This window comes from Phodopus roborovskii, unplaced genomic scaffold, assembly GCF_943737965.1.
Source record: "Phodopus roborovskii unplaced genomic scaffold, PHOROB, whole genome shotgun sequence".
NCBI lineage: Eukaryota > Metazoa > Chordata > Mammalia > Rodentia > Cricetidae > Phodopus > Phodopus roborovskii.
In genome coordinates this window covers 1,663,724-1,690,665 of record NW_026125052.1, presented here as the reverse complement: position 1 = coordinate 1,690,665, position 26,942 = coordinate 1,663,724, and the positions used below count along the sequence as shown (strand labels likewise).

The following is a 26,942-nucleotide window of genomic DNA, read 5'->3' as shown; positions in this document are numbered from 1 at the left end:
GGAAGACCAAAGAACCGGATCCTATGTGTAAACAGGCTGAAGTCACCACTCGCTTTTAGTCCCAGCACTCAGGAGGCAGAGGCAGGTGGATCTCTGTGAGTGCAAGGCCAGTCTGGTCAACAAAGCAAGTTCTAGGACAGCCAGGGCTGTTACACAGAGAAATTCTGTCTCAAAAAAAAAAAAAAAAAAAAAAAAAAAGAGGCCATGCTTAGTTTTTTAATTGGCCTTTTATTAGTGATTGATGCACTGGGTGACACCCTATCTAAGGATTTAGAAAAATTGCCCCAGTTAGCTGAGCTGGCTTTACAGGAAGTGCCAACTAAGGTTCTCAGAAAGAAAGTTACATCTGATAAAGATTCTATCACCCCTATTGACTGATTGTAGAGACTTTGAATGTTGCAGATACAAATTATCCAGGTTCTCCCTGACCCCCTCATGGCTTTCCACTTCCATGTCTGACCTGACATGTTACTATCACATGGGACCTTTGGGTTGTATACTTTAATAGACCACTAGCTTCCAATTTCACATCCAAGGGTTCCATGTCAGGTCACACCCAAGTCCTGTGGCAGTTTGCCCTGCCTGTTCTAACCTGCCTACCTATTTTTCTAGCAATATTTCCCAAAAAGCATTTGAAGAATGTTTTACTCTAGGGCTTTCTTTTGTTCTTTAAATATAAAAGTGTCATGAAACTATGACCATGTTGGAACACAGTAACTGGAATCAGTGTTCCTGAGTCATGCTTACTCATACTTGGCTCCAGAATAAATGATCTCCTTTTCTCTTTAGTGTGAGAGCTGTGCTTCACACTATTATAACAGCAGAAATGGAGAAAGGAAGAGTAAAGAGCAAAAAGCAGCCAGGCAGTGGTGGCACACGCCTTTAACCCCAGCACTCGGGAGGCAGAGGCTCATGGATCTCTGAGTTCCAGGCCTGCCTGGTCTACATAGTTCCAGGGTAGCCAGAAATACATAGAAAGATTCTGTCAAAACAAAACAAAGAAAGAAAGTACAGAAGGAGAAGAGAGGAGTTTTCTGTCTTGGTCTTACCTGTTGGGCCTACTCAGTCCTACACTGCAGTGTCCCATGTTTGCTTAGGAAGGTCCTGGAGCCTGTCTAGTTTTGAACCTCATCCTATGGCTAAGCAGTCAGACAAGGGGCATGAGGTTTGCCCCTCATCTATCTGTCCCCTCCAAATCCCCATGAAGAGACGATGCGTCTACGGGCCTCCCTCAGTGTCCATAGACCCCGCTACTCCACCTAGCTCCCCTGATCTCATCAACTGTCCTTCCACCTCAGAGGCTTACCACTGAGCTGTGACCCTCCAGGGATGCCCAAGGATGCAGCTCCTTCCCAGCCCACTGTAGGCAAGAGCCTTGCAACTTGTTTACAAATGCTTTCCAAACCAAAATGATAGTGTGTGTGTGTGTGTGTGTGTGTGTGTGTGTGTGTGAGTAGTTGTCATGACCCACATATGGAAGTTAAAGTACAACTCCCTGGAGTCCTTTCTCTCCTCCCATCATATGGGTCCCAGGGATCGAACTCAGGTCATCAGGCTTGGTGGCAATTGGCTTCACCTGATGAACCATTTTGCATTTCCCCTTCGTTTCAAGACATGGTCTTACCTGTAATTGGTGATTTTCCTACCTCAACCTCCTGACTGCTGATATTACAAGTGTGCACCACCCACCATGCTTACTTTCACATCTTCCTCTTCTTTCTTTTTTAAAATAGTTTATTTATGTTTATGTGTATGAGCATTTTGTCTGTGTGTATATATGCAGTATCTCATGTCCTTGGAGGTCATAAGAGTGGTTATGAGCTACCATGTAGGTGCCGGGAATTGAACCCAGGTCCTTTACAAGAACAAATGTTCTTTCCAGGTGGTGGTGGTATATGCTTTTAATCCCAGCACTCTGGAGGCAGAGGCCAGTCTGAACTACAGAGTAAGTTCCAGGATGGTCTCCAAAGCTACATAGAGAAATCCTGACTGGAAAAATCAAAAATAAATAAACAAATTAAATAAATAAAGCAATCTATTGTGATCAGTAAGTCTGTTCAGGAAAACAAACAAATAACAAAACCAAAACCTCTAGGCATGGTGGCACGCGCCTGTGGTCCGAATGCTGGAAGTTGGGACATGAGGATCCTTGGGACTTGGTGGCCAGGTTCAGTGACTTTGCTTCAGGCCGAGCTGATGAACAAATAGCAGTATTTATACAGAGTTATCTAATTTACAAACATGTTAAACCCTTCTCACAATTTTAATAATGTTTTTGCTTAAGTTGAGTGAATGTAGTGTTGTTTGCTTTGTTTGGATAGCTCTCTCTGTGTACCTCTTGCTGGACTGGGATCCACTATGTAGACCAGGCTGATCTCAAACTCACAGAAATCTGCCTGCCTCTGCCTCCCGAGTGCTGGAATTAAAGGTGTGAGACACCACAGCTGGCAATAATGTAGATATATTAAGGGTAAGTGAAGAAAACTCCTGAGACAGAGTAGGAGGAACTCCGAGGTAGGGTTACCCTCACTACATATTTTTACTTAAAAAATGGTTTATTTATTTAATTTTTATGTGTGAGTGTTTTGCTTGCATTCATGTTACATGTATGTGTGTACACCATGTGCCTGTCTGGTGTTCAGAGCGGTCAGAAGAGAGCATCAGATCTTTTGGAGCTGGAGTTACAGATGATTGTGAGCTGCCATGTGGGTGCTGAGATCCAAATCTGGGTAGTCTTGCAGGAGTGGTAAGTACCCTTACCCACTGGGCCATGTCCCCAGCCCCGCTCACTACATTTTGTGAGCCACTGTACTTCTTATAGCTTGATGGCCACTTTGTCTATGAGCAATCACTACCAGGCAGGATTCAGGGTAAAGCTGTCCCTGTTTCCATGACCTCATGCTCATTTTTTTTTATAAACTGTCTCATTTCCATGGAAATTATATTCATCTTTATGAGCTTTCTCAATTCATGAAATCATGCTCATTTTTATAAATTATGTCAGCCCATTGAATAGGTGGAAAATAGTACTGTTATCAAATAGTGTATAAGTAGGTTAAGCAGTATTACCATTTCAGTTAAGCAGTATTACCGTCCATTTCAAAGCTGGATGTGGCGGTATATTCCTGTAGTCTCAGCACTTAGAGACAGAGGCAGGACCATGATTTCAAGACCACATAGCGAGACTGTCCAAAAACAAAACAAAAACAACAACAACAACAAAAAGTCGAGCCAGGTAGTGGTGGCACATGTCTTCAATCTCAGCACTTGGGAGGCACCGGCAGGCAGATCCCTGAGTTTGAGGCCAGCCTGGTCTACAGAGCGAATTGTTCCAGGACAGGCTCCAAAGCAATACAGAGAAACCCTGTAAGAAAAGAAAAGAAAAAGAAAGAAAGGAAGAAAAAGAAAACCAAAAACAGTTGTTTTCCTTAAAAAAAAATCTCCAAGTCCCAAGTCCCTACTTACAGATCTCAGCTCAGATAGATACCAGGGACAAGATGACGTATAGGGATGAGATACAGCTAGTAGGGGCAGACACAGATGACTGTAAAATTCAGAGTGGTGTGGATTAACACGTATATGGAATTTCAAGTATTTGGAACATTTACTGAAAATCAAAGGAGGTGCAGAAATGTACTGCCTCAACGAGGAAATAAGGAATTCCTGGAAGAGTGGATTGGGCAAGGAAGTAAGAGATGAAAGCCTGGCATGAACAAGGGGCTTGCCTGGAAAGTTGAGTGCTCAGGATGTGGAGGTTAGCTTGACTGGCTAGCATGTTCAGTACTATTACAGGCTGAGGGTTTAGCTTATTGGACAAGCGCTATCACAGCTTCAGTTTGGTTCTGAGCACTGGAAAAAAAAAAAAAAAAAAAAAAGAGCCATACCTGGCACAGCAAATTAAATGCACCCAGTGGCTGGTGTGAAGAAATCCAGATTCTATTAACTACTTTTCGGGGAAAGGAAAAGGAAATGACAGTTGTTTGATGACTAGAGTTTGAACACTGTGTTTCCACTTGTCCTTGGGAGCCTGAATTGTACAATGTTCCTTCTGACTCATTCACACGTCAAGTCTCTAGCCCTGTATGTGAGCCAGTGAATTAGGTTCTGTAAAAACTTGCTCAACAGAATCCCCTCAAGGGCAGACATGACCAGCCTAATCCTACTCTAGAAGTTTCTGCAAGGACAGTGGTCCATGCCTTTTGCTGTGCATTTTCAGGACCACAGAGGCTGCTTGCACTACACAACCCTGATGTGGTGGCATGTCCCTACAGTCCCTGCATTTAGGAGGTGAGGGCAGGATGTTCAGGAGTTCAAGGTCACCCTTGGCTACCTAGTGAATTGGAGGCCATCTTGGACTCTATGAGACCCTGCCTTAAATAAACAAGCAAACAAATCCCCCACATGGGGGGGGGAATACCCTCCCTCATCCTAACACAAGAACATTTGCTTTTTGCTTATTGTGTGTGGAGGGGAGGCCCGTGTGCCATCAGAGGATAACTGGCAGGGGTCAGTTCTCTCCTGCCAGGTGGGATCTTGAAGACTGAGCTCAGGTCTTCAGGCTTGGCACCTATACCTGCTGGCTGAGCCATTTCATGGGCCCTGCCCTCCCTTGTGTCCCAGTATAGAAATGGATGCAGTCCGGAATAGTGGGAACAGTCTCTGAGAACCAATGGTAGTCACTGTTCAGTGGGGGGAAGGAATGGATGTGTTAAAGTTGCAGAGAGGAGCTGGAATGTAGCAAAGCACAGCTTTATTAACTTCAGGCCTCTGGTAAGAGCACATGTGGTCATGTGAGAGGAATATATACTGAGACAGACTCTCAGTATTCCAAACTTTCCATATAGCCTTGAATTCCTGATCCTCCTGCCTCCATCTCCGATTCTGGGACTACAGGCATACATCACTATGTTAGATTTGTGCATTGACAAGGCTTGAACCCAGGACCTTCTGCATGCTTAGTCAATAAAACTAAGCCACCAGTTCCCAAGAACAGAGTAAGCTGCCGATCCTATCAGGACCCGGCAATGGGTCATGTTCTAGTGCAATGGATCTGGAACTTTCTAATGCTGCAACCCTTACCCCCCCCCACATCATAAAATTGTTTTCATTGCTTCTTTATAATTGCAATTTTGCTACTATTATGAATTGTAATATAAATATCTGTGTTTTCTGGTGGCCTTACGAAACCCCTGTAAAAGGGTTCTTTGTTTTTTTTTTAAGATTTATTTATTATGTATGTAGTGTGTTCTGTCTGCATATATTCCTGCAGGTCAGAAGAGGACACCAGATCCTATTACAGATGGTTGTGAGCCATCATGTGGTTGCTGGGAATTGAACTCAGAACCTCTAGAATACTAGCTGGTGTTCTTAACCACTGAGCCATCTCTCCAGCCCTGCAAGTTTTCTTTGAACACTACTCTAGTTAGTAATTCCAACGTTCCCGAAGTACAGCCAGATTTTTATTAGGCTAGTATAGGCAGCCAGCTTCCAGATGGACAGTCACTATCTTGGAGTTGTACATGAGCTCGTAGCTAAGAGGCACAGAGAACTGGCCTTGGACAGCTTTCAGCATTTGGAGTCCTAGGTTGGCGCGTGTCCTGCTTTTCCCCAGGAGACACTCTTTTCAACGCCTCACGGGGTAGCTCCTGGTCTAGCATTTTGCTATGCTGCCAGCTTAATCTGCTAGATAAAGTAGGATGTGAGCTGGGCTCTAAGAGTCCTCGCTACACCAGTTACAAAGGCGATCTGCAGCGCCCCCTGGCGGTTCCTATTCCTGAACGGCAACACCGCGAGTGTCTCCAGAGTGCGAGAGAGCCATGAAACCAAACCCTTTGCTATCTGGCTTCTCTCCAAGGTTTCTCACTGCACTTCAGGCTCATGCCGAGAAGTAAGTAGGTGGCGTCTCAGACGGTCTGATAGGAGTACATAGAGAGCCTAGGTGATCTCTTTGGGACCGCAAATGTGGACAACTAGATGATGGGTCTGGTGTCATACAGTTCCTTCTCTCGGTAACTCCAACCAGGTCCCCATCACACTTCCTTTCCTGCCCTGGATCCTGAAGAAAGACTGACAGTGATCCCTGAAGCTAAGGACATACAGAACAGAGGGAGCAGCATCTCCAACACAGGAAGTGTGCATAGGAGAGATTACCATCCTCAGCCCTCACATACAACACACAGTACAAATCTGGGGTGGTCAGTGGCAATTTTTACCCTCACCACACAGGACACAGATTCAAATGTGGTCATGGAAGAGCTGTTGGTCTTCTCTGGTTGTCCCACATTAATTTGGACCTCCTGGGAAGATTCATGTTCAAATCAGAGCAGGTACAAGTGTTCAAGAATAGGAACTTGAGGATTAGTGGGTCAGAGTCCCTCATATTGGATTTTTTTTTTCTTTCAAGACAGAGTTTCTCTGTGTAGTCCTGACCATGCTGGAACTTGCTTTGTAGACCAGGCTGGCCTTGAACTCACAGAGATCCACCTGCCTCTGAGCCTGCCTCTGACTCCTGTGTGCTGGGATTAAAGGTGAGCATCATGCCTTGAGGTATACTGTATTCTAAATAATGAGCAGCTGGCGGAAGCAAAGAAGCAGCCAAGGGGCCTTTCTGCTTTAGCATCTGGTCAGTTTCCTGAGGTCAGGGGATACCAAAAGATTTTCGCTTCCTGTATTTCCTACTGAGGCAGACACAGAATTGTTATGGATTGTCTTGAGCTTTGGGCCCAAGACTTAGTTAGTACCCTGTGCTCATGGAGTCAGTAGCAGAAATCTGTGAGATTAGAATCCTTCCAAATATCATAGAGACAACCCTTTTCCAGCTATAGATTACAAAACTTTTTGAGTATGCTTCCCTTTTGTCTTTCAATAGCTCAAGAATTTAGGCCTGGGCAACCTTAGAGACAGCGACCAAGCCCTGTAAGACACATACTCAGGGAGTGTGTGTCAGGATAGTAGGTTTTAGCAGGTCATCTCAGCAAACTCAGATGCTCCTGGGAGGCAGAAGCAGCTGGATCTCTGTGAGTTCGAGGCCAGCCTGGTCTACAGAGTGAGTTCCAGGGCAGCCAGGGCTGTTAAACAGAGAAACCTTGTCTTGAAAACCAAAACCAAAAAACAAAGAACCTTAGAGAATGAATAGGCAATAGAGATAAGAAGGCATTTGGGATGAGCATAATTAAGGCCCTGGGAGCAGAAGTTAGGTTGGGTCAAACTCAGAGCTTCAAGGAAGAACAAGTTTCTTAAAAAAACAGGACTCTGAGCAGGGTGTGGTGACACAGGCCTTTAATCTCTGCTCTAGATAGGGACAGACTAGTAGATGTCTATAAGTTTAAGGCCAGCCTGGTTGGTCTACATACAAATTCAAGGCTAGCCAGGAAAAACAAATAACCATGACCCTGTCTATACCTAAAGTCTATAATGGCCCGTTTATCCTGAATCATTAGCTTGCATCCCTTTAGCCTAGAGGCCACTGACCTGCTCTGTGGTCAGTCTACCGTACCATAGTTGGTAGTTCAGTGAAGCAATGGGTGAACCCAGGGGACAATAGTTAAAAAACACTCATTCCCTGAGTCATGCAAATGCGGGGCTTGACCCTGAAAACGAGTCTCTTCCTTCCTTCTTTCCCATTGCCTTCACTTCAAGTCTTATGCGTCTAGGGAAGACACCATTTTCCATCCCCAGTATCTGGACATTCAGGACTCAGTTGAAGTTCAATAAACATCTGTCAGCGGCCCAACCTCAAGAAATGCCTTTTGTGCTGGGAGAGATGACTTAGCGGCAAGGAGCGCTTGTTGCCGTTCCAGACGATCGTGTTCAGTTCCCAGCACCCATAGTAGGTGGCTCAGAACTGCCTGTCTTTAGCTCCAGAGGATCTGACGTCCTTTTCTGGCCTCTCAGGGCAACAGCCCTTTTACCGGACACAGAAGCACACGTATACATAAAAGGAAAAAATGTCTTTGACATGTGCATGGTGGTGCACACCGGTGACGGCAGCGCCAGGGATGCAGAGTGAGAAGGTTCCTGAGTTCCACGGCTTGACGTAATTAGAGAAATCCCTGACACAGCTGCTTAAATGGGTATCGATTGTATCGACACTCTACTTCTGAGGCCTGGAACAATGAACAGGATCAAGCCACAGCCAGTAAGTGTGCAGCGCTGTGATTGGTCCTTGCTTAGGCGAAAGGGAGAGTCCGCGGGGCGGCGAGGGGGTCTTCTGGGAAGTCATGGCGTCGCTCAACAGTAGGACGGCGGTCTGCGTGATCTGTTTGGAGAAGCCGAAATACCGCTGCCCGGCCTGCCGCGTGCCCTAGTGAGCCGGGAGCTCGTGGGCGTTGGGGAGCGCGAGCACCGGGCCAGGAGGGAGGCCGGGCTGCGGGCGGGAGGCGCGCTCTGCGGCGGGGGGCTGCCGGCAAGAGGCGCGTGCTGCGCCCGCTGGAGCTGACGTGACAGGCCTCTCTTTTTCTCTGTTACAGCTGCTCTGTCACTTGTTTCCAGACGCACAAAGGTAAGTAAGACCCTGGACCACTCTTGTAGCCCTTGGCCCTTCCTTGCACGCCATAGGTACCATGGCCCGTAATCCCAGCATTCAGGAAGGAGCCCGAAGCTGGGGGATTCCCACGAGTTCAAGGCCAGCCTGGGCTCTAGACTGAGGTCTTGTCTCAGACAAAAGCAAATAAATTGCTTTATTGGAAAAAAGTCAGTCCTATCTGTTTATTCGTCTTAGCGTTCTAGCGGAGCTCCTCACTATCCTTGGCCGAGGTGAATTAACTAACTGCGTTTCTGTCTTTAATGGTTGTTTATTGTTTCAATAGAAAGAGAAGTTTTCTTTTGTGTTGTGGTTCTTTTTGAGGCAGGTTCTTTTTTATATAGTCCAGATTGTCCTCAAATTTATATTCCTGCTTTCTATACTCTAAATGCTAGGATTATAGGAGTCCAGGTCCATGCCACCAGATATGGCTAAGACAAGTTACTGACTTACTGAGAAAAAAAAGCTGGAGATGGAGAAATGGCTCTGCCTGTTGTTGTTTTCCTAGAAGATTTGAGTTTGGTTCCCAGCACCCACCTATTCTAGGCAACCTGTATGTCCATTACCAGGGAGTCTGCTGCCCCTTCTGGCCTCAGCAGGCACCTCCACACTGTGGCATAAACACAAGCAAAAACAAAACCATTTATTTACTTATTTATTTTGGGTTTTTCGAGACAAGGATTTCTCTGTGTAGCCCTGGCAGTCCTAGAACTCTGTAGACCAGGTTGGCCTCGCTCAGAGATACACGCCTGTCTCTGCCTCTCGAGTGCTGGGATTAAAGGTGTGTGCCACCACTGTACAGCTAAAAACAAAACCTTTAAAACGGGGTGGGGGGCATTTGGGAGTGATGGTGCAGACTTGTGGGTATAACTCCAGCGTGGGGGAGGCCGAGGCAGGTCAGCCTGGCTTCATATTGAGACTGTTTGAGAAAGCCTCAATCACCTGCTAAGTTTTGTCTAACGTGAACACATTTTCTCTTTTTGAGATAGGGTTTCTCTCCGTAGTCCTGGCTGTTCTGGAACTTTGTTTTTTGTGCTGTGCTGTGCTGTGTGTGTGTGTGTGTCTATTTTGTTTGCAGTAAAAAAAAGTTCTAGGACTGGAGGGATGGTTGAGCAGTTGTGTGCTTGGTGGTCTTCCAGAGGACCTGAGTTTGGTTCCCAGCACCCGTGTCTAGTGGTTCCCAGACGCCTGTTAACTCTGACTCCCTCTTCTGGCCTCCACAGGCACTGGCACACATGTAGCATATATTCTTTCTGCTACTTTGTCTCTCTTGTTTTCTTCTGTCCCTGGCTCACAGCTCTCTCCCTGCCAAAAATGCTCCCTCTCCCTGCCATAGCTTTGTCCCCTAAGTCTCTGGGTTTCCTCGGGCAGACTCCGACCAGACCCCTCTTACTTCATCCATCTCTTTAGTGTCTTGTGACTAAACACTGCCAACGTGGAGTGACAACTCCCACGTCTGTCTTCCTAGTTGCACATGGTACATACATGTGGTATTTGAAACTGCCTAGAAAACCTCTGATGCTTTTAGAAGTCAAGGCCATTAATCCTGGTGAAAGTCCTGTGAAATTGGGGTGGGAGCTCACAGCCACCTGAACTCAGTTTCCACCAAGTCAGAGTCAGAATTACTCATGGTTTCCTTTGCTTCATTTGACCTGTCCCTCTGTCTCTTCTACCCTGTACACATGCTTCTCCCTGGCTTGGTGGGGAGCTGCAGCCTTGCTGCTGACATGGAGAGGTTGTGTTTGTATATGCCTGAAATTTGTGTCTCTCTCAGAGCAGTGCAACCCAGAAACCCGTCCTGTTGAGACGAGAACAGTAGCTCCAGTAAATACAGGGTCTGAGGAAAATAAAGGTGAGTTGATCAACTTTAAGTGAGCAACCTGCAAGGGATTTCAAAGATAGTGGGAGGGAGAGAAGATGGTGGGCAGGGTGCAGGTTGGACTTAGAGCAGCAGCTCTAGTCTCAGGGTGGGTCACAGGTTGTCACAGGCGGTGCTGAGAGCATCCTGAAGCATGGTTTCACAAAGGGGGTCTTGGGCCCTGGTAGGTCCATGTGGGAGGCTTCCGTTCAACTGCTAGAGCCTTCTTAGAGTTTAGAGAGGTAATGGGCTGTCATTCCACTTATGTTTCATACATCCGTGTATTCATCTATCCATAATGCCTCCTGAGTGTCATCACTCTGCAAACAACTCCTCTTGTACCACAAAGAGGTCCTTAAGATTCACAGAAAGAAGCCGGGCGGTGGTGCACACCTTTAATCCCAGCATCTGGGAGGCAGAGGCAGGCAGGCAGGTGGATCTCTGAGTTTGAGGCCCCCCTGATCTACAGTGTGTTCCAGGACACACTCCAAAGCTACAAGAGAAACCCTGTTATGAAACTCCCCTGCCCCCAGATCTTGCCAGCAGATCACAGGAAGTATGAACCATACATTTGTTAAACACAGTCACCATTCTGCCACCTCCCTTTCTTGTAAGGGGATGAAATCAGAGAAGCAAGCTGTTCATTTTTCTTGGCTGTGACTGCTGGTGTGCCTCTCACTATCACACACATACAAATACGTTGCCAACATGGCTGTCCTGGCTTTCTGAGACCTGACAAGTTGTGTTCTGCACTCCTCAGATGATGACTCCTCTATAGCTGACTTCCTCAACAGCGATGAGGAAGAAGACAGAGTGTCTCTGCAGAATTTAAAGAATTTAGGTAAGTCTTTGCTGGGCTTGTTTTTCATTATCTATTTTGTTTACTGCTGTAAAGGCAGTGGAACCAGGGAGAATGGAGCCTAAAAATGAGGTTGATCACAGTCTCCTGCAATAGCCAACTTTACTCAGAGCCTCAGACACTTTATACCCTGAGGGCTAACTCACCTGGGTATAGCACACAGTCACAAAGACAAGCTGCAGGAGGCAGAAGCATGTTTTTCCATAGAGGCATATATTAAAAAAAAAGTCGGCACTAGTCGGTTGTAACAGCAACCTGAAGCCTCTCCTAGCCACACCCGAGGAGCACAGAAGCATGTTCTGAGAACAATTCCATATATGTAAAGAAACTGAGGTCACAAAACTCTTGTGTTCTTGGAGTTCTCTCATAAGCACTCAGAATTCCCTTTGCATGACTGTTCCAATACTATTTCCTTTATATGGAATGTGGTAGGTCTCTGAGTTGTTTTGGTCGGAGGCTGGGATAGCTAAGGATTTCTGAGGCATGTGCTCTGCTTCTGGGCAATATGCTCAGCACTGCATTTTCCTTCCTTTTTTTTTTTGGTTGAGACATCTTACCATATAGCTCTGGCTGGCCTAGAACTCAGTGTAAACTACACTGACCTCAGATGTGTCTCTGCCTCCTGATGCTGTACTTCAATACTCAAAATTGTTACTACTGTTTTGAATGAAGTGTGTGAGTGTGGGCTTGAGTGCAATTCCAAGGACATTCTTTTCTGAAGTCATTTCTCTCCTTTGACTGTGGGTTCTGGGGCTCAAACTCAGGCCACCAGGCTTGCATAGCAGGTGCTTCTACCTGCTAAGCCACCTCACCTGCCCCTTTCTATCTTTAAAGATTTACTTTTAAATTGTATCTCTGCACCTGAGTACAGGGGCTGGTGGAAGCCAGAAGAGGGCGTTGGAGCCCCTGGAACTGTAGTTATAGGTGGTTCTGAATTGCTAAATATGGACATGGGAACTGAACTCAGGTCCTACAAGAGCAGCGAATGTTAACTACTGAGCCATCTCTAGCAGTGCACCCCTTTACCCTTCCTCAGCAGGCACACATAAAAGTCAGAGGACAACTTTTGTCTCAAGTGTTAAACTAATTCTCAGCATCTCTGTATTTAAAACTGTATTTCAACTGAGGCAGACACTGAGATCTCTGACTTCATGTGTACATGATCTACATAAAATGGGATTTATTTGAGATGGTCTCAACATGTAGTTCTGGCTGGCTTGGAATTTGCATGTAGACCCAGCTGCCCTCAAACTCAGAGATATCTGTCTGCCTCTGCCTCTCTTGTAGTATGTTATGTGCAGGTTGGTATAATTTTGCTTTAAAAATACAGTTTGTTTTCTTTGCTTACCTGAGCCTTTCTCCAATTTCAGGCTCAGATTAGGCATTTTTCTAGCTTCCCTTAGTGCCTTGGACTTACTAGTAATTTATTACTGTAGTCACATTTGATGAGTGATTCGCCTCTTACAGCAGCCTGTGGGGCAGACCTGTGTTACATGCTGTTTGCAGTTCAGTCAAAAATAGACTGGGTAATCAGCAGGGAGAGGATGGTGTTCACCTCATTGTAATTATGTGTAGGTGTCTGAAGGTATATGCACACGAGTGCAAGTGCCACAGAAGCCAGAGGAGTCAGATCCTCCTGGAGCTGGGGTACAGGTGGTTGTGGGCCACCTGCCTTGGTTGCTGAGAATTGGACATGCGCCCTCTTAAAGAGCCGTCTCTCCAGCTCAGTCATGCACACTTGTGTAGCATTGCTTCTTTGGTGCTTGCAAGAATTCTGTTATTGGTGCTAGTCTCATTTGTGTGTGTGTGTGTGCACACAGGCTAGAGGAGGCATTGAGAGTCCCCATCCTTTTCCCCCTTATTCCTTTAAGGTGAAGCCTCTCATTGAACCTGGAGTTAACCTTGACTAGGCTCAGTGATCCACCTGTCTGCCTTGCTTAGTGTTGGCGTTACAGGTGTGCATAGGACCATGCTTGGCCTTTAAGTGGTGCTGAGATAGAGCACTAGGCCTCATGCTTTGCACAGCCAGCTCTCTTAACTGCTGATTCATCTTTCCAGCTCAGATCTTGTTCGCATGTATATTGAAAGAGAATTTGTGAGTATAGTCATCTCTCTGATGTTCAAGGCAGCTTGGTTCCGGAACCTGTTTCTCAAAGATGGTCAAGTCTCCTTTTATAAAATGGTCTAATGCACACAACTGGTACACTTTAAATCATTAACCTAATTTTGATGCAAACACTAATTGTGTGGTTATGATAAGGGGAAAAAAATGACATTTGCTTAAAAGGTTTTGGTTTTTGATTTGCTTTTTGTTCCTGGCTGTCCTGGAACTCATTCTGTAGACCAGGCTGGCCTTGAACTTACAGAGATGTCTGCATCTGTCTCCTAAGTCCTGGGATTAAAGGTGTTTGTTGAATGGTTTGGTGTGTGGTTCGTTGTACAACCTGAGGACATGGGGATGACAGCATAATGGTTAAGGACATAGAAGCCCTTCATAGTTGGTTACACTGAAACAGCACTCAGCCACTGCCCTGGCTTCCCCTTGAACTTAAAGCTGTCATTGCTTTTTAAGGTGAATCTGCAACTTTAAGAAGTTTACTGCTCAACCCACACCTGAGAGAGCTGATGGTTAACCTGGATCAGGGTGAAAACAAAGCAAAGCTGATGAAAGCCTGCATGCAGGAGCCTTTGTTTGTGGAGTTTGCAGACTGCTGTTTAAGAATCGTGGAACCATCCCACAACAGGGATTCTTAAAACTGGATGTGCTCTTTGCTCAAGCTGCCCACTGCTTCTCCTAGGAGGAGGTTGTTTCCAAGGCTGCTGTAGAACATGTAGATCCTCCTTCACTTGGCTTGCTTCAGACAAGTGGAGGATATTCAAGGTGCAGAGCCTGTATGAAGAGGAAGCCTTGAGTGATGGCTCAGCTCTTCCAGAGGACCAATCTTCAGCACCCACATGACTGCTAACATTTGTAATTACAGTTCCAGGGGATCTGACACCCTCATCTGGCCTCTGAAGGTACTGTAAGCATGTGGTCCTGCAGGTCCATACTTGCAGGTAAAGGCAAAACTCACGTACCTTTTTAAAAAAAAGGGAAAAGGCTATGTATATTTACACGGTGGTCTTAAATTTATTTCTGGTACAGTTCAGAGTTACATCATAAATACCGAGTTTATGCATTAGGATTAAAAACTGATAGTGTTACTACATGTTATTGATGACATTAAATAAATTTATTAAATATTATTGTTCCAATGAACTATGTAAGTTCTTCCCCAACCAAAATTCTAGAGCCAATTTTAGGGTGATTTGGCCCTTTTAAAGTGCTTGTGGATGACTTAGTGTCCATCCTGCTGTTGTGACAACATTCTGGATGGACAGTTACATCTGCTGATCCTGAGCCTGAACACAGTAAGCTGGGACCTTGTGGCCCTAATTCTGGCTTGTTAATAGTCACCCCCAGATCTTGCTGGTGCTGAAGCCATAGTGCTGGCTGGCTGGTACTCTGACCACAATTCCCTGGCTCACAGACACGAACTGCTGCTTGCTCGTGTAGTCAGAGTCGCTGTGGGAATAGCTTGGCAGTTGTGTGTTGATCAGATGTCTTTGGCAAGGCAGCTGGCAGGAAATGGCCTTGTGGAAACAAAGCACTAAAGATCACATAGGCAGGTGGGGGTAGAAGAGTCACACTTGGACTGGCCTGTTTCTTTCTAGCAGAATCTGATTAAAACCAGTAACACTAGAGGCTGAAGGTTCAGGGCAGATGTCAGCATACTGAAGCGGAGACTTCCTGCAGTGAAACTTTATCGAGCCCTAGGGAGACAGAGGTGCATGCTGTTAGTGGCAGGGCCCAAAGACACCTCAGAGAGAAATCCAGTAATAAAATCTCATATCCATTGAGCATGTCAGGAAATATCAGGAAGGAGTCTATTACTCTAAGTGTACTATCTGTCATCCCATGACTACTACAGCTGGAAGATCAGAACCCTTCCGTTTCCCCTGGTCAATTTCAGGGAGATTTTGTATAGATTATATAGTATCTTACTTTCTTTCCTCTGGACCCTTGTACCAGGCTGGGTATTAACCCAGTCTATAGAGGAGAAAAATGGAAGTTCCAAGATGACATGCCATCACCAAGGTTATCCAGGGAAGGGGCTGAGCTGAGACCGGGCTTGAGGGTTCACTTTCAAGTGGCACAACATGTAGAACCAGGCAATACAGTTACTATTTCTAGTAGAGAAAGTGACAGCCAGTAACCAAGTGGCAAAATTTGAGGAAACTACCAAATGCAGTGTCACTTGAGGTGACAAATTATGGCCACTCATTTCTTAAGAGTAGGTCTAATGTTTTAGAGTTCACTACGCTACTCTTTAATTCCTTATAGTTACTCTGTAGGGTGTTGCTTGTGTCCATCTGATAGAGGACACAGAGCTGACGTACATGCCTAACTGAGGATCTCAACATTGCAGAGAAAGAGCCAAACACAGGCAAAAAGCTTAGGAGCAGTTTTTGAAAGGCTCTGAACAGTTCTGGTGTTTAATCTAAACAAGGTAATCTACACTTAATAGATTTTGGCTTACTTAACAGTGTTAGGGAGTTTTGTGCTACCCCTTACCCACAAGCTTTGTTCACTGCCTTTCTCAAGGAACAACTTGGAGCTGTGGGAAGGACTACCATGGTCTCACAGAACAAGAACATACCTGAGGCAGTGCTCTGATGGATGTAATACCAGCCTGATCTTGTTGTGGTGTTTGGATGTTGTTGCTGGAGCTGCCCGTGGGAAGCCGGAGACAGGCATGGGCCACCAGCTTCCTCTGAAAGCCCCGCACACCCACAGCTGAGTTGGCTAGCACCAGTCCCAGGGGCCAGAGGTGGATTATTGCCCCCAGGAGTTTAGTGTGTGCTGGGGGCATCGAGGAGCTCAGGGAACTGGGAACGTGACACATGGGTTTCTCCTCCATACCATCCAGTTCTTTAGAGGCAAGACAGGCCATTCTGACCTTAAAGAGAAAACATTGCTTTACAGCTTTAGGTTTGTCCAGTCTTCTTAAAAGAATTTACTTTTGCATTCATTTATTTGACATGGAGGTATGATATAGTGGACATGCTGAAGTCAAGAGGACAATTTGTGCATCCTGGGAATGGATCTTGGGTGGTCAAGTTTAGCCTTCTTTAAAAAAGTTAAATTGCCAGGCATTGGTGAGGCAGAGATAGGTGGAGGAGTTTGTTCCTACCGTGAAGGTCTCTGGGCTCAAACTCAGTTGGTCAGGCATGGCAGCAAGCACCTTTAACTGCAGAGCTATCTTACTAGCTCTTTCCAGCACTCTTATAGGGAAATAATCAGCTTGACAAGGTAAACTGAAGGCCCTAGGCTGTGATGCTCTGAACTAGATTGGCTCCATGTGGCAGAGCGTAGAGACTGCAATTCTATTGGCAGTTTGTTCTTAGAATTGCTTATGTCACTCTACTTTCACAGCCACCCTGTACTGGAGCTGCCTGTACCCATCTCATAATACGGGGGACACAGGCTGAGAGGCTGTATGGCCTGCCATCATGCTATACCACAGTGGCAGAGACATTCCCTGTCAGGCCTGTCTGAAGCCCAGTCTCCAAGTGCTGTCCACCCGGTCATACTTACTCTCCACTTATGCCATGCATGCTTGATGACTGTGGCAGCTATGTGTAACCTTCTGATGTGTTTCCGAGTTAACCAGGACCGAACAGCTAAAGAAACAGCAGAAGACATCAAGACCATTATTAGAGTTGTTAGTCATGTGGCCAGTACAGGGTGATGTGAAAGTATGAAATTTGTTTTTTTTCAGTGGTACACTATGTCATTATATAAGACAAAATGGGGCTTAAAGTCACTCCTGTGCTGGGCAGTGGTGTTGCATGCCTTTAACTCCAGCACTCTTGAGTTGAGGCCAACCTGGTCTATGGAGAGAGTTTCAGGGCAGCCAGAGCTGTTACACAGAAAAAACCCTGTCTTGAATAACAACAACAAAAGTCACTCCTGGAAAGATGGCTCAGTGGTTAAGAGCACTTACTGCTCTTGCAGGGTACCGGATTTGGTTCCCAGCACCCACATGGTAAGTCACAACCTCTTCTGACTCTGGTTCCAGGAGAGCTGACGCCCTGTTCTTAAGGGTACCCACACACATATGGTACACATACACAGTCTCTCATACACAATAAATCTTATGTTCTACTGCCCACAATCCTGCAGATTGCCACACATTGAAGGGCCACCTGGGAGCTCTAACTGAAAGGACCCAGGCTCCCATAGATCTCGGGCTCAGTCTTCAGTGCCCAAGAAACAAGAGGGATCTGGGTTATCTGTGCCTTTAAAAAAAATTTTTTTTTTAGCTTGTATGGGCATGTAGCTCCATGGTATATTATAGCACTTGCCTAGCATGAGTGAAACACTGAGTCTGATTCATGACACTGCAAAAGACAAATTATTTAATTATTTTCATTTTTAAAAATAAGCCTGTCAGGACTGTGTTACTCACACCCACCATATGGACTCAGACTCACTAACAGGTGGCTGGGCTCCACCTACCTGCCTGAATGCGCACTGCAGCCCGCTTCTGTTTCTCCTGCTTTTGGAGCCGATGTCGTCTCCAGACACACTGGATGCAGAGGGCACACTGCTCCAGCATCTGGCTACGACCACATTCCAGAAGCTCTAGCTGAGAGAAGAGGAATCCAGTGAGGTCCTTGGTCTCTCATCCCTACCCTGAGGATGGCAGGGGACACCTATAATCTCACCCCACCTCCAGTTTACCATGGAGTCAGTCATGAAAATCTTTGTCCTTCCACAGTACAGTGGGACTTGTGTGGTCTCAGTTGGGTCACTGGTGGCTGTCTGAATTAAAGCTGGCAGAGCATGGAGAATGTCCTGTAGTAGAGGCTGCAGAGGGGCCTCCTGGGCACACAGAGGCTGCTCTGGGGGGGAGTGGGGGGAAGGGAGAAAGGCTTTGTCAGTGCCTGCTCATTCCCACAAGCTTCTGTAGCCCAAAGAGATTGGCCATGGTCTCCCTAGAGTTCGCTAAGCCTCTTTCTTGCTGCTGTTCTAGTCATTTCTTCCCTTCTTTTGTGGGTAGAGGAAGCCCTTAAGTCCCTCACAGTCCTGGCTCTTTGGGAGTGTTCTGAGGCCTCTACTGCCCCATGTCTCCTTGGACAGGCAGGCAAGGAAGCCTGAAAGGAATCCCAGGCTGCTTGGCCACTCCCTCAGCTCTACCTCTTACTCATTACCCTTATAATACCCAGCTGTGGGAAAACCCTCCCAAGCTCTTCCTGTGTGGGAGGATTTACCTGAGGGCTTTGACCACAGTTAGCAGCCCAGCACCTCTCTGGAGACAGGCCATCAGAGCAGATGCAGGAGATGAGAGACATCCACAAAATAGACCAGGGCCCAGAGGGGCTTGTTGGTAAGACAGACAGGAAAGCAAGCCATGGAGAGAGGAGAAAGAAAGGGAGAGGGGAAGGAGAGTGACACAATTCCCAGGAGAAAGAACTTGCTCACTGGGGCCCAGAAGAGAGCTGTGATTGGACAGCAGCTGTGGTTGGGCTGAAATTTGTTCTAGTCCTTGTGTCTGTCCCTCCACCAATCCCTGAGCTTCAACATTCCCACCTTCTTAGACAGCCACACTGCCAACAATCTCAATCGCAGCTATAGGCTAGACTTTTGCCCGAGTGCTTTTTATATGTCTCCCCCTTTGATGCCTCCTAGGGCCTGGAGTTCAAGCGGGCCATGCAGGGCTGGTCCAGATTCCTCAGATTTCCCTTCTGCCTGTCTTCCCACGGGCAAGGTGGAGTTCACCCTCCATTTTTGTCTACTTCTGTATCTGTATGGTGCCATGGCTACCAACACTGACCAGCTTTGCCCACCTGTTACTCAGCTGCCCACAGCTCTGGCTTTTCCTTGGGTGGCTCCACAGCCTCACCCCCAAGGCCTTCCATAAGGTCCCTAGAGTAGATGAGAACATGAGGTGGATAGAGCTCTGGCTGTCTTCCCTAAAGAGGCCACCACCTTGCTTCTTGATTAGGGTCCACCTGGCACCCTAGCCTTACCTGTCACATCTACTATTCTGTCTCATTCCTGGAAGCTTTTGTTCAGATACCTTTGTCCTGTATAGTGGTTGTTACCTATCTAATCCAGTTTAGCACCACATACCACCTCCTCCAAAATGCTTTCCCATGTCCGCTTTTCCCTGGCATCAGAGTAAGCTCTCTGCCTTTATATACTTTGTCTGTTGGGGTTTTTTCCCCACAATGTACCAACAACCATTAGTCTCTGGATCCTCATTTCTGAGGAGGTACAGCTAAGTCCTCAGTAACCTATGGTTGAACAAATGACAAAAAATGGGCCCCACTCACCAGAGGGCCCTTTGGCAGGACACAGGCCCTGGAGGCCAGAGGACATGTGAGGTTGGAGCCTTCTCAGCAATTTATATCGTTCCACAAAGTTCTGGTGAGAGACCCTGGAAGCCAAAGCAGGCAAAAATGACTTTGTGAGCCAGGTGGTGGTGGTGCACTCCTGCACTCAGGAGGCAGAGGCAGGGGGAATCTCTGAGTTTGAGGCCAGCCTGATCTACAGAGCTAGTTCCAGGACAGGCTCCAAAGCTACACAGAGAAACCCTGTGGAAAGTGTGAGCCAGGTGCCTGCCTGGGGCTCAAAGCCAGGGCTGCCTGACTATCCCCAATGAGTGGAGGAGGTGTGTTCTAGAGACGCCCAGGCTACTCAGTGGAAAGCCTGCAGACACCATTTAAAATTGAGCCAATGGCTGGCAAGATAGCTCAGCAGATAAAAGTGCCTGTTATGAAGTTTGACAACCTGAGTTCCATCCTTAAGATCCATATGGTAGAAGGGGAGAACTGACTTGCCTAGTTGTCTTCTGACTTCATGTGGTGTGGTACATCTCCTTGCTGGTAGTGGGGTGCTCAGACTCATGGAGGATGGATAGCATGTACCTGCGCAGTTCTTAAAACTCTGAGGCTTGTCTCTGAAACCTCTCAAATCTGACAAAGCCACAGATAATTCCTGACTCTCACTTCCCTTTTCTTTCACACTCTAACTCTGGCCTCCCCCAGACTAGCCAATTTTGGTAAACTGTCCTGATTCTACCATCTGCCCCAGAAAACAGCAGTTATTTCTACAGCTTGGAAGCTGACTACTCCTCACCTGACCCTGCAAACCACCCTGTTCTTTTTTATTGTGAGCTATATACTATGGACTATATATCCCAGTCTGCTCTGTTTCCCAAATTTCACAGCTAATCCTGCCATTCCCTTCCCACACCAGCAGCTTCCACTGGACTCAGGGCAAACGGTCAAGGATTTTCAGGACAGCTCTATCTGGCTCCTGTTCTCTTGCACTCCTTGTTGCTGCTTCTCTGTGGCCTAGTCCCTTGGTGTCATTCCTGACAGTACTGTGGTGGTTCTCTGTTTTAAGTCCTCCCAGGTTGGCCCTTTTCTATGGGTTTACACTGATAACCAGACCACAGATTTTCCCTGCAACAACAAATTCTGTTTCTTTTCTAGCACTAGTTGTACTTGTGTGTCTTATCTGTGGAAGTATGTATGTGCTTGCACATGTGGAGGCCTTAATTTGACATTAGAAACCTATAGCTCTCTACCTTATTTTTTTGAGATAGAGACTCTTATTGAACCCGGAGCTTACCAAGTGGTTAAACTAGCTGGCCAGCAAGCTCATGGAATCTTGTGTCCACCTCCCAGTGCTGGGATTACAGGTGCTGTTAACATACCTAGCCTTTTCTTATTTTTAAGATTTTTTTTTTTTTTTTTACTTTTATGTGCATTGGTGTTTTGCCTGCATGTATGTTTGTGCAACATGTATATGCTTCAGGAGGGCTTCAGATCCCCTGGAACTGGAGTTATAGCTGGCTATGAGCTGCCATGTGGGAGCTCAGAATTGAACTCCAGTCTTTTAGAGAGCAGCCAGGGCTCTTAATTCTGAACCAGTCTCTCCAGCCCCAGACCCTTCCTAAAAGAAGGGGGGGAAAAAGATTTATTTTTATTATATTTGTGTCTGTGTATGCGGTGGATGGGTGAGGGTGTGTGTATACATGCTTGTTAGTGCAGGCATCAGTTAAGGTAGAGGGGTTGGGTGGTCTTAGAGCTGGACCTACAGGCAGTTATGCCTTAGGTTGTGGATGCTGGGAACCAAACTTGGGTCCTCTGCAAGAGTGGAATGTACTCTTACCTCAGTCATCCATTTTTCTAGCACCCACCCAGCCCTTTTGTTGATTTTTGAAATAGTGTCTCTAGCCCAGGCTGGCCTCAAAAGCACTACATAGGCCAGGCTCGCCTTAGACTTGTGTTGATCTTCCTGTCTTCCTATGCTACTGTGTCTGCCTCAGACTTAATTTTCTTGTTTCCACAGGAATGTAGGCCTTACAAGGGCAGAGATTCCACAATGAGAGTCTGGATAGATGCATAGGTGCCATCCCTTTGCCTTCTAGGTGAACTCCTCAACCCTACCTCCCTCTGCCTGGCCCATGTTCTGAATGCCACCAGGCTTTGGTCCTCTAGCAATGTGGCTTACTTACCGGATGGGAAAGCCAGCAGCACTGATGTGGATGGTCTCCACAAGGCCACAGGCCTCTAACTGGCTCAGGACCTGCAAGGGTGGGGAGACAGAGCAAGCACCTGCAGGCCAGAAATGCCATCTCTTTTATGTATCTCTGGTCCTGACCTTCAGTGATAGGCAGGACTGGCTGATGGAGATATCTATCTATCTATCTCTTTGGGTCCATGAGAAACTAAGGGAGCCTGAAGATCTCCCTGCTAAAAGAGGTCCTGGTAGACCCCAAATGCCCTGTCTGGTACCTGGTTCCTGATATAGCTAAGGCCTGCAGTGGTCCTGGCTGTCTCTGTGTCTCACCTCTTCAGGGCTGATACAGAACAGTTTATTCTCAGCATCAGAGTTGCTCAAGCAAGGAAGGTTATACCGCGAAGATTCTTACTTGGCTACACAGCCACATTTACCAGGTGACTGTTGGATATTCCTCAGTGCTGTCCAGCATTCATACATTATCTATACCCTCTCAGAACCTGAACCCTGAGGAATGATTCTATGTAAATTAGATTAACAGTCAGAGATAGCTGTACTGCATGGACTGCACAGATACTGAACAAATCATAAAACAGTCATTGTCCCAAGCAGATTCAGTCTCTTGTCAGAGTTAGGCTAGGTGAGCAGGGAGCAAGATGTTCTAGAGTTCCCACATGCCACTTTGGCGAGGCCTTGGTGCAGTGTACAGGACGTACAACTACACTTGACTGCCCTGCCAGACAGCAGGGAAATAAGCCCTCCTTAATGTCCAGTCTGAGAGACTGCCTGTGATCACTCCATCTGGAGATGGCTCTCCTTTTAATTTTCTAGGCCTGGCCAGATGGGGTTTGATGCTAGGCAGCTGTCGCTCATGGTTAGTTACCTCTTTCTGGAGGAAGGTCTGTGGCTTACTCTGGCTGTTGGGCTTGATACAGCGAATATAGTGGGGTGTTGTGCTATGTAGGACCTGCAGAAGCTGTTCCAGTGAGGCCTGCAGACAGAGAAATCTGGGGTAAGGCAGGATTGGGGCAGCGCAGGGTCATAAATGTGAGTACAAAATGTCCTTCGTGGCCTTCCCAGCCTTGAGATCAAGACCCGCATATGCCCTGGGGACTACTGCCCCCCCCCCCCCGGGTTTCTCTGTGTTAACAGTCCTGGCTGTCCTACAACTTACATCTCAGAGATCAGCCTGCCTCTGCCTTCGAAGTGCTGGGATTAAAGGCAGGCATGAGACACCACACCTGGCTTGGAGGTTCTTAAAGAACCTGTGCAAAGCACAGTTTAACCACCATTACCTGTCACCTTATCCAGGGATATTTCCGACCAGTGGTTCTCACTGATTGACCCTCTGGTCTGGGGCTTGTCCCTTTCCTCTCCCCTTCTTTCCTAAAGAACAGCTTCACACCACCCCTGCTTTTCTACCATGTGCCTGAGGGATGTGACTCACAGTCTATGTATGTCACAGTTCAGCCTAATGACACACATGCCATGCAGGTCTTTTCACACAGCAGAAAGGAAGCAGATAACACCGAGGGAAGTGGTAGTCTGGTCCAGCCCAGCATGGGGTTTCAATAGGGCAGTCACAGCTCCATATATATAAAGCTACTCTTCTCCAACTACCCCATTAGCAGAGGATGAGAGCCCCAATCTGTGTCATATTCTTATGTCTGTTTCCTATGTGTCGTTTACACTGAAGCATAAACTTGAAGGGACCAGGACCATTTCTGCATGGCACAGTACTGCTCCCTGGTAAACAGTCCCAATCCTGAGGGGTGCTCAGTAGACAATTATGAGAGTGAACTGAGCATTTCAGGGCAGCACTGTCAGACCCACCTTGAACTTGGACACCACAGTCAATGCAGGAGCCCTGCTCTGGCCAGATAGCTCCTCCTGGGTCTTATCTTCAGGGTTAGTAGGAAATAGCATCATGAGCAGAGGGTCCTGGGATTTCTGCAGGAGCCCAGTGAGTTCAGGGGGAACTGGGTCCTATTGGGAAAAGGCAAGGGCAGCAGGCAGGTGAGTTGTTTCCTAGTGCTGGCCACTGCTCTGGCACCCCTACCCAAGCACGGGGCTTCTTGGGAGGGGCTGGAGTCCCAAGCAGAGTGGGTCTGCCAGCCAAGAAGAGACAGAGGCCACTTCCAGGCTGGTCAGAATGGATTGCAAACAGGCAGGGCTCAAGAGGGTAGCCTGGATTTTGAGGAGAGGTCACCCATGAGGAAGAGGACGCCAGTTGGGAACTACTCTGTGCATGCAGCAGTAACTCAGCTTTCTCACCCAGGACCCATATGCTATGGCCCAGGCCCACCTTGTTCTTTTCCACCAGGCCTTCTGTGTGGTACCGTACAGGTCCTGCGAAATGCACAACCACAAAGCTGGGCTCCCGGCTGAGCTTATTATGGCCTAGGCAGGGCTTGCCTGCCAGAGCACTCTCGATGCGTGTCTGTAGTTGTGCTGCACTGCTCGGCCGATTGAGACGGCATTCCTGTGGGGTGGGATCGGGCAGTCATCACAATGATGAGGTCTTACACATCTTCACCATCCTCAGTGTCTGGCCCCCAAGGGAGCAGAGTTGTAACACAGGCATTATAGTAACTCTGGGTGCGGGGGTCGGGGAGGGCAGGAATTAGTACACTAATTTGTGGGTAGGGAAGAGAGATGGGCAAAAGAGCACACAAAACAGTCACCAAGGCACCAGAAAAGCCAGAGACCAACTCTGCTGCTTGGCTCACTGGCTGAACCTCCCTACCTCATTTATGAGGGAACAGATGCTGATGGGGCTGCCCTCCAGGAGATCTAAACAGGTCTGGTTGTCTTGGTAGTTGACAAAGGACCACTCCAGGCCTTCAACTGCGTATTCCTCCTATGAGCAGGGCGCGTGGTGGGAGAAAGCAAGTTTCAGAATAGCATTAATGAAGGAACAAAACTTATTAAAATACATCTTACAGTTATTACTTATCAATAAGACAAGGAACAAAGGTGCCTAGTCATGACCGGGCTGAGGGCCAGGAAGAGGCAGAGGATCCACAAGGATGATCTGCCTTGCCCCATACCTCACCTGCTGGGCCTTGAGGTAGTGAGTCACAAAGTGCTGCTGTAGCTTCTCATTGGCATAGTTGATGCACAACTGTTCCAGACTGTTGTCAGGGAATGACTCAAACCCATATACATCTAGCAGACCTTTGAAGACAGGAGAGAACCATGGGGCTACCACAGCGGGGTAGAGATGACAGCCACAGGAGCCCAAGTGGCTGGACCCTGGCTGAGGCCTTATTCTTAGAAGCTTTGGGATAAGGTTGAGTGATAGCTCTCTCCTGCTCCCACCACCCACCTAGGGTAGGACCCCGGGCCTCTTCCCCTGCCCCAAACCACGTCAGAGCAGGCAGAAAGTAAAAAATCTGAAGGGAGGCCTTTGGACACAATGGGCTCCTCGAGGATATCAGGTCCCAATTTTTGTGTGATGCCAGGAAATGTCCTCTGAAACACCTGAATTCAGAGGACCTTGACCTCTCTTCAAGCAAACTGTGTTGGCACCCCTAGGCTTTACTTCCTTCCCCTATTCGACTCACCCACCCTAAGGTTACAACAATGCTGATCTCAACTGTGTCTCCCCATCTAGCTCTGACTACCCTTCTGGGATGGGAGGTAAGTCTCTAGGAGAAAAAGGACCATTAGGGACAAGGCATAAACTGGACATGTCATATGTGAACAATCAAATGCAGAAATATCACCAGACTCTTGGATGGATGGGTGAGGATACTGGCCGAGAGGGAAAAGGAGCTGATCAGAGGCACACAGGTGACCCAGGGACCCTCCCCAACCCAGGGTCCAACTGTTTCTTTTCTGGAGGGCTCCTGGCAGGATGAGCCTTGCTACCTATGAAGGCAGTCCACGAGTTGGAGTCTGCACAGATGCTGCTGTTGATCACTGACACCAGCCAGTCGAAAAGCCTGTTGATGGGAAAGAGTGGGATGTGGTGAAGCTGCTCCCAGGAAGGATGTTACATGCTAGAAGGCCCTGTGTTCTGCACCTACCAGGCCAAAGGCTAAATGCTCTTGTTCTGGCTTATGGAATCTTGATCTACTGCAGAGGCAGGCTCTGGGCATATACATTTCCAGGTATACACAGACCTGACCTCTCCTCGTAGCTCAAGACAGCACAGGATAGCACAGGCTCCTGGGTCTGCATCAGTTACCCAGCCTATCACCAGCTCATGCTGTGACTACAAGAGGCTACTGGCAGGTCCTAGTTGGGTTAGTAAGTAGCTGAATGCATTGAACTCCCCTGAAAAAATCTTAAGGAGCTGCCACAGCCTACTCAATCCCAAACAAGTGTTCCCAAGTCACAAGAATGACATTCTCTACTCTGGAAGTGTCACTAGCCCATAGAAAATGGCACTAAGCATGATACTGTTCAGGGACTTCTTTCCTACACATTGACTTCTCCTACCCCTGTTCTGGAAACAGGGCCTACATAGAGACTTTGGAAATGGAACCAACAATCCCTGCTTCAGCCTAAAACGTGCTAGGGTCACAGGTGGCCATCACACCTCGGTTTCTCTTTAAGAGACTCAGCAGACTCTTTTTGGGGTTTGGGGAGGGCAAGAGAGGTTAAAACACTGATGCAAGGCATTAAAATGAACGAAAGAGTGTAACATGGCTGTTTCCATGTTTAAAATGTTCTACAGGTAGAAGCTCATTCTGTTTGCAACTATTCATTTTGCAGTAACTTGTGGAAAAAGGATTAGAAATATTTTGATTGCTGGGCTGGAAAGATGGCTCAATGGTTAAGAGCACTGGCTGCTCTTACAGAGGTCCCAAGTTCAATTCCCAGCAACCACATTGTGTTTCACAACCATCTATAGTGACATCTGGTGCCACCTTCTGGTCTGCAGTCACACATGCAGGCAGAGCACTGTATACATAATATAAATAAATAAATCTTAAAAAAAAAAAATCTTTTGATTGCTGGGTATAGTAGCACACACCTTTAACCATAGCACTGATAGTGAGTTTCAGGCAAACCAGAGCTACACAGTGAGACCCTATCTCAAAATAACCCCCCCTAAAAAAAAAAAATCTCCCAACTTTTGACTTTAAACCTACTTTGAGGCAGTAGTACCTCTGTT

General features: G+C 47.1%; 2 protein-coding genes across 2 annotated transcripts in view; one reads left to right on the top strand and one right to left on the bottom strand.

Annotated features, from left to right (window-relative positions):
• Nucleotides 1–8,196: 8,196 nt before the first annotated feature.
• On the top strand, nt 8,197–14,497 carry Znhit3 (zinc finger HIT-type containing 3). Its single transcript, XM_051184619.1, has 5 exons — nt 8,197–8,305; nt 8,469–8,500; nt 10,296–10,373; nt 11,140–11,220; nt 13,811–14,497. The coding sequence occupies exons 1-5, from the start codon at nt 8,220–8,222 to the stop codon at nt 13,990–13,992; spliced, it is 459 nt and encodes a 152-aa protein (XP_051040576.1). The 5' UTR covers nt 8,197–8,219; the 3' UTR covers nt 13,993–14,497.
• Nucleotides 14,345–26,942, bottom strand: part of Myo19 (myosin XIX) — a 28,769-nt gene continuing 16,171 nt past the window's right edge. Inside the window, exons 14-26 of the mRNA XM_051184489.1 lie at nt 25,691–25,764; nt 24,873–24,994; nt 24,564–24,677; nt 24,123–24,299; nt 23,651–23,803; nt 22,701–22,808; nt 21,813–21,883; nt 19,621–19,724; nt 18,026–18,186; nt 17,801–17,930; nt 16,877–16,962; nt 15,939–16,238; nt 14,345–15,051 (exon numbers count right to left, since the gene is read on the bottom strand). Of these exons, the coding sequence (XP_051040446.1) occupies nt 14,923–15,051; nt 15,939–16,238; nt 16,877–16,962; nt 17,801–17,930; nt 18,026–18,186; nt 19,621–19,724; nt 21,813–21,883; nt 22,701–22,808; nt 23,651–23,803; nt 24,123–24,299; nt 24,564–24,677; nt 24,873–24,994; nt 25,691–25,764 (1,729 nt within the window). The 3' untranslated portion in view covers nt 14,345–14,922. The remainder of the gene's footprint in view (nt 15,052–15,938; nt 16,239–16,876; nt 16,963–17,800; nt 17,931–18,025; nt 18,187–19,620; nt 19,725–21,812; nt 21,884–22,700; nt 22,809–23,650; nt 23,804–24,122; nt 24,300–24,563; nt 24,678–24,872; nt 24,995–25,690; nt 25,765–26,942) is intronic.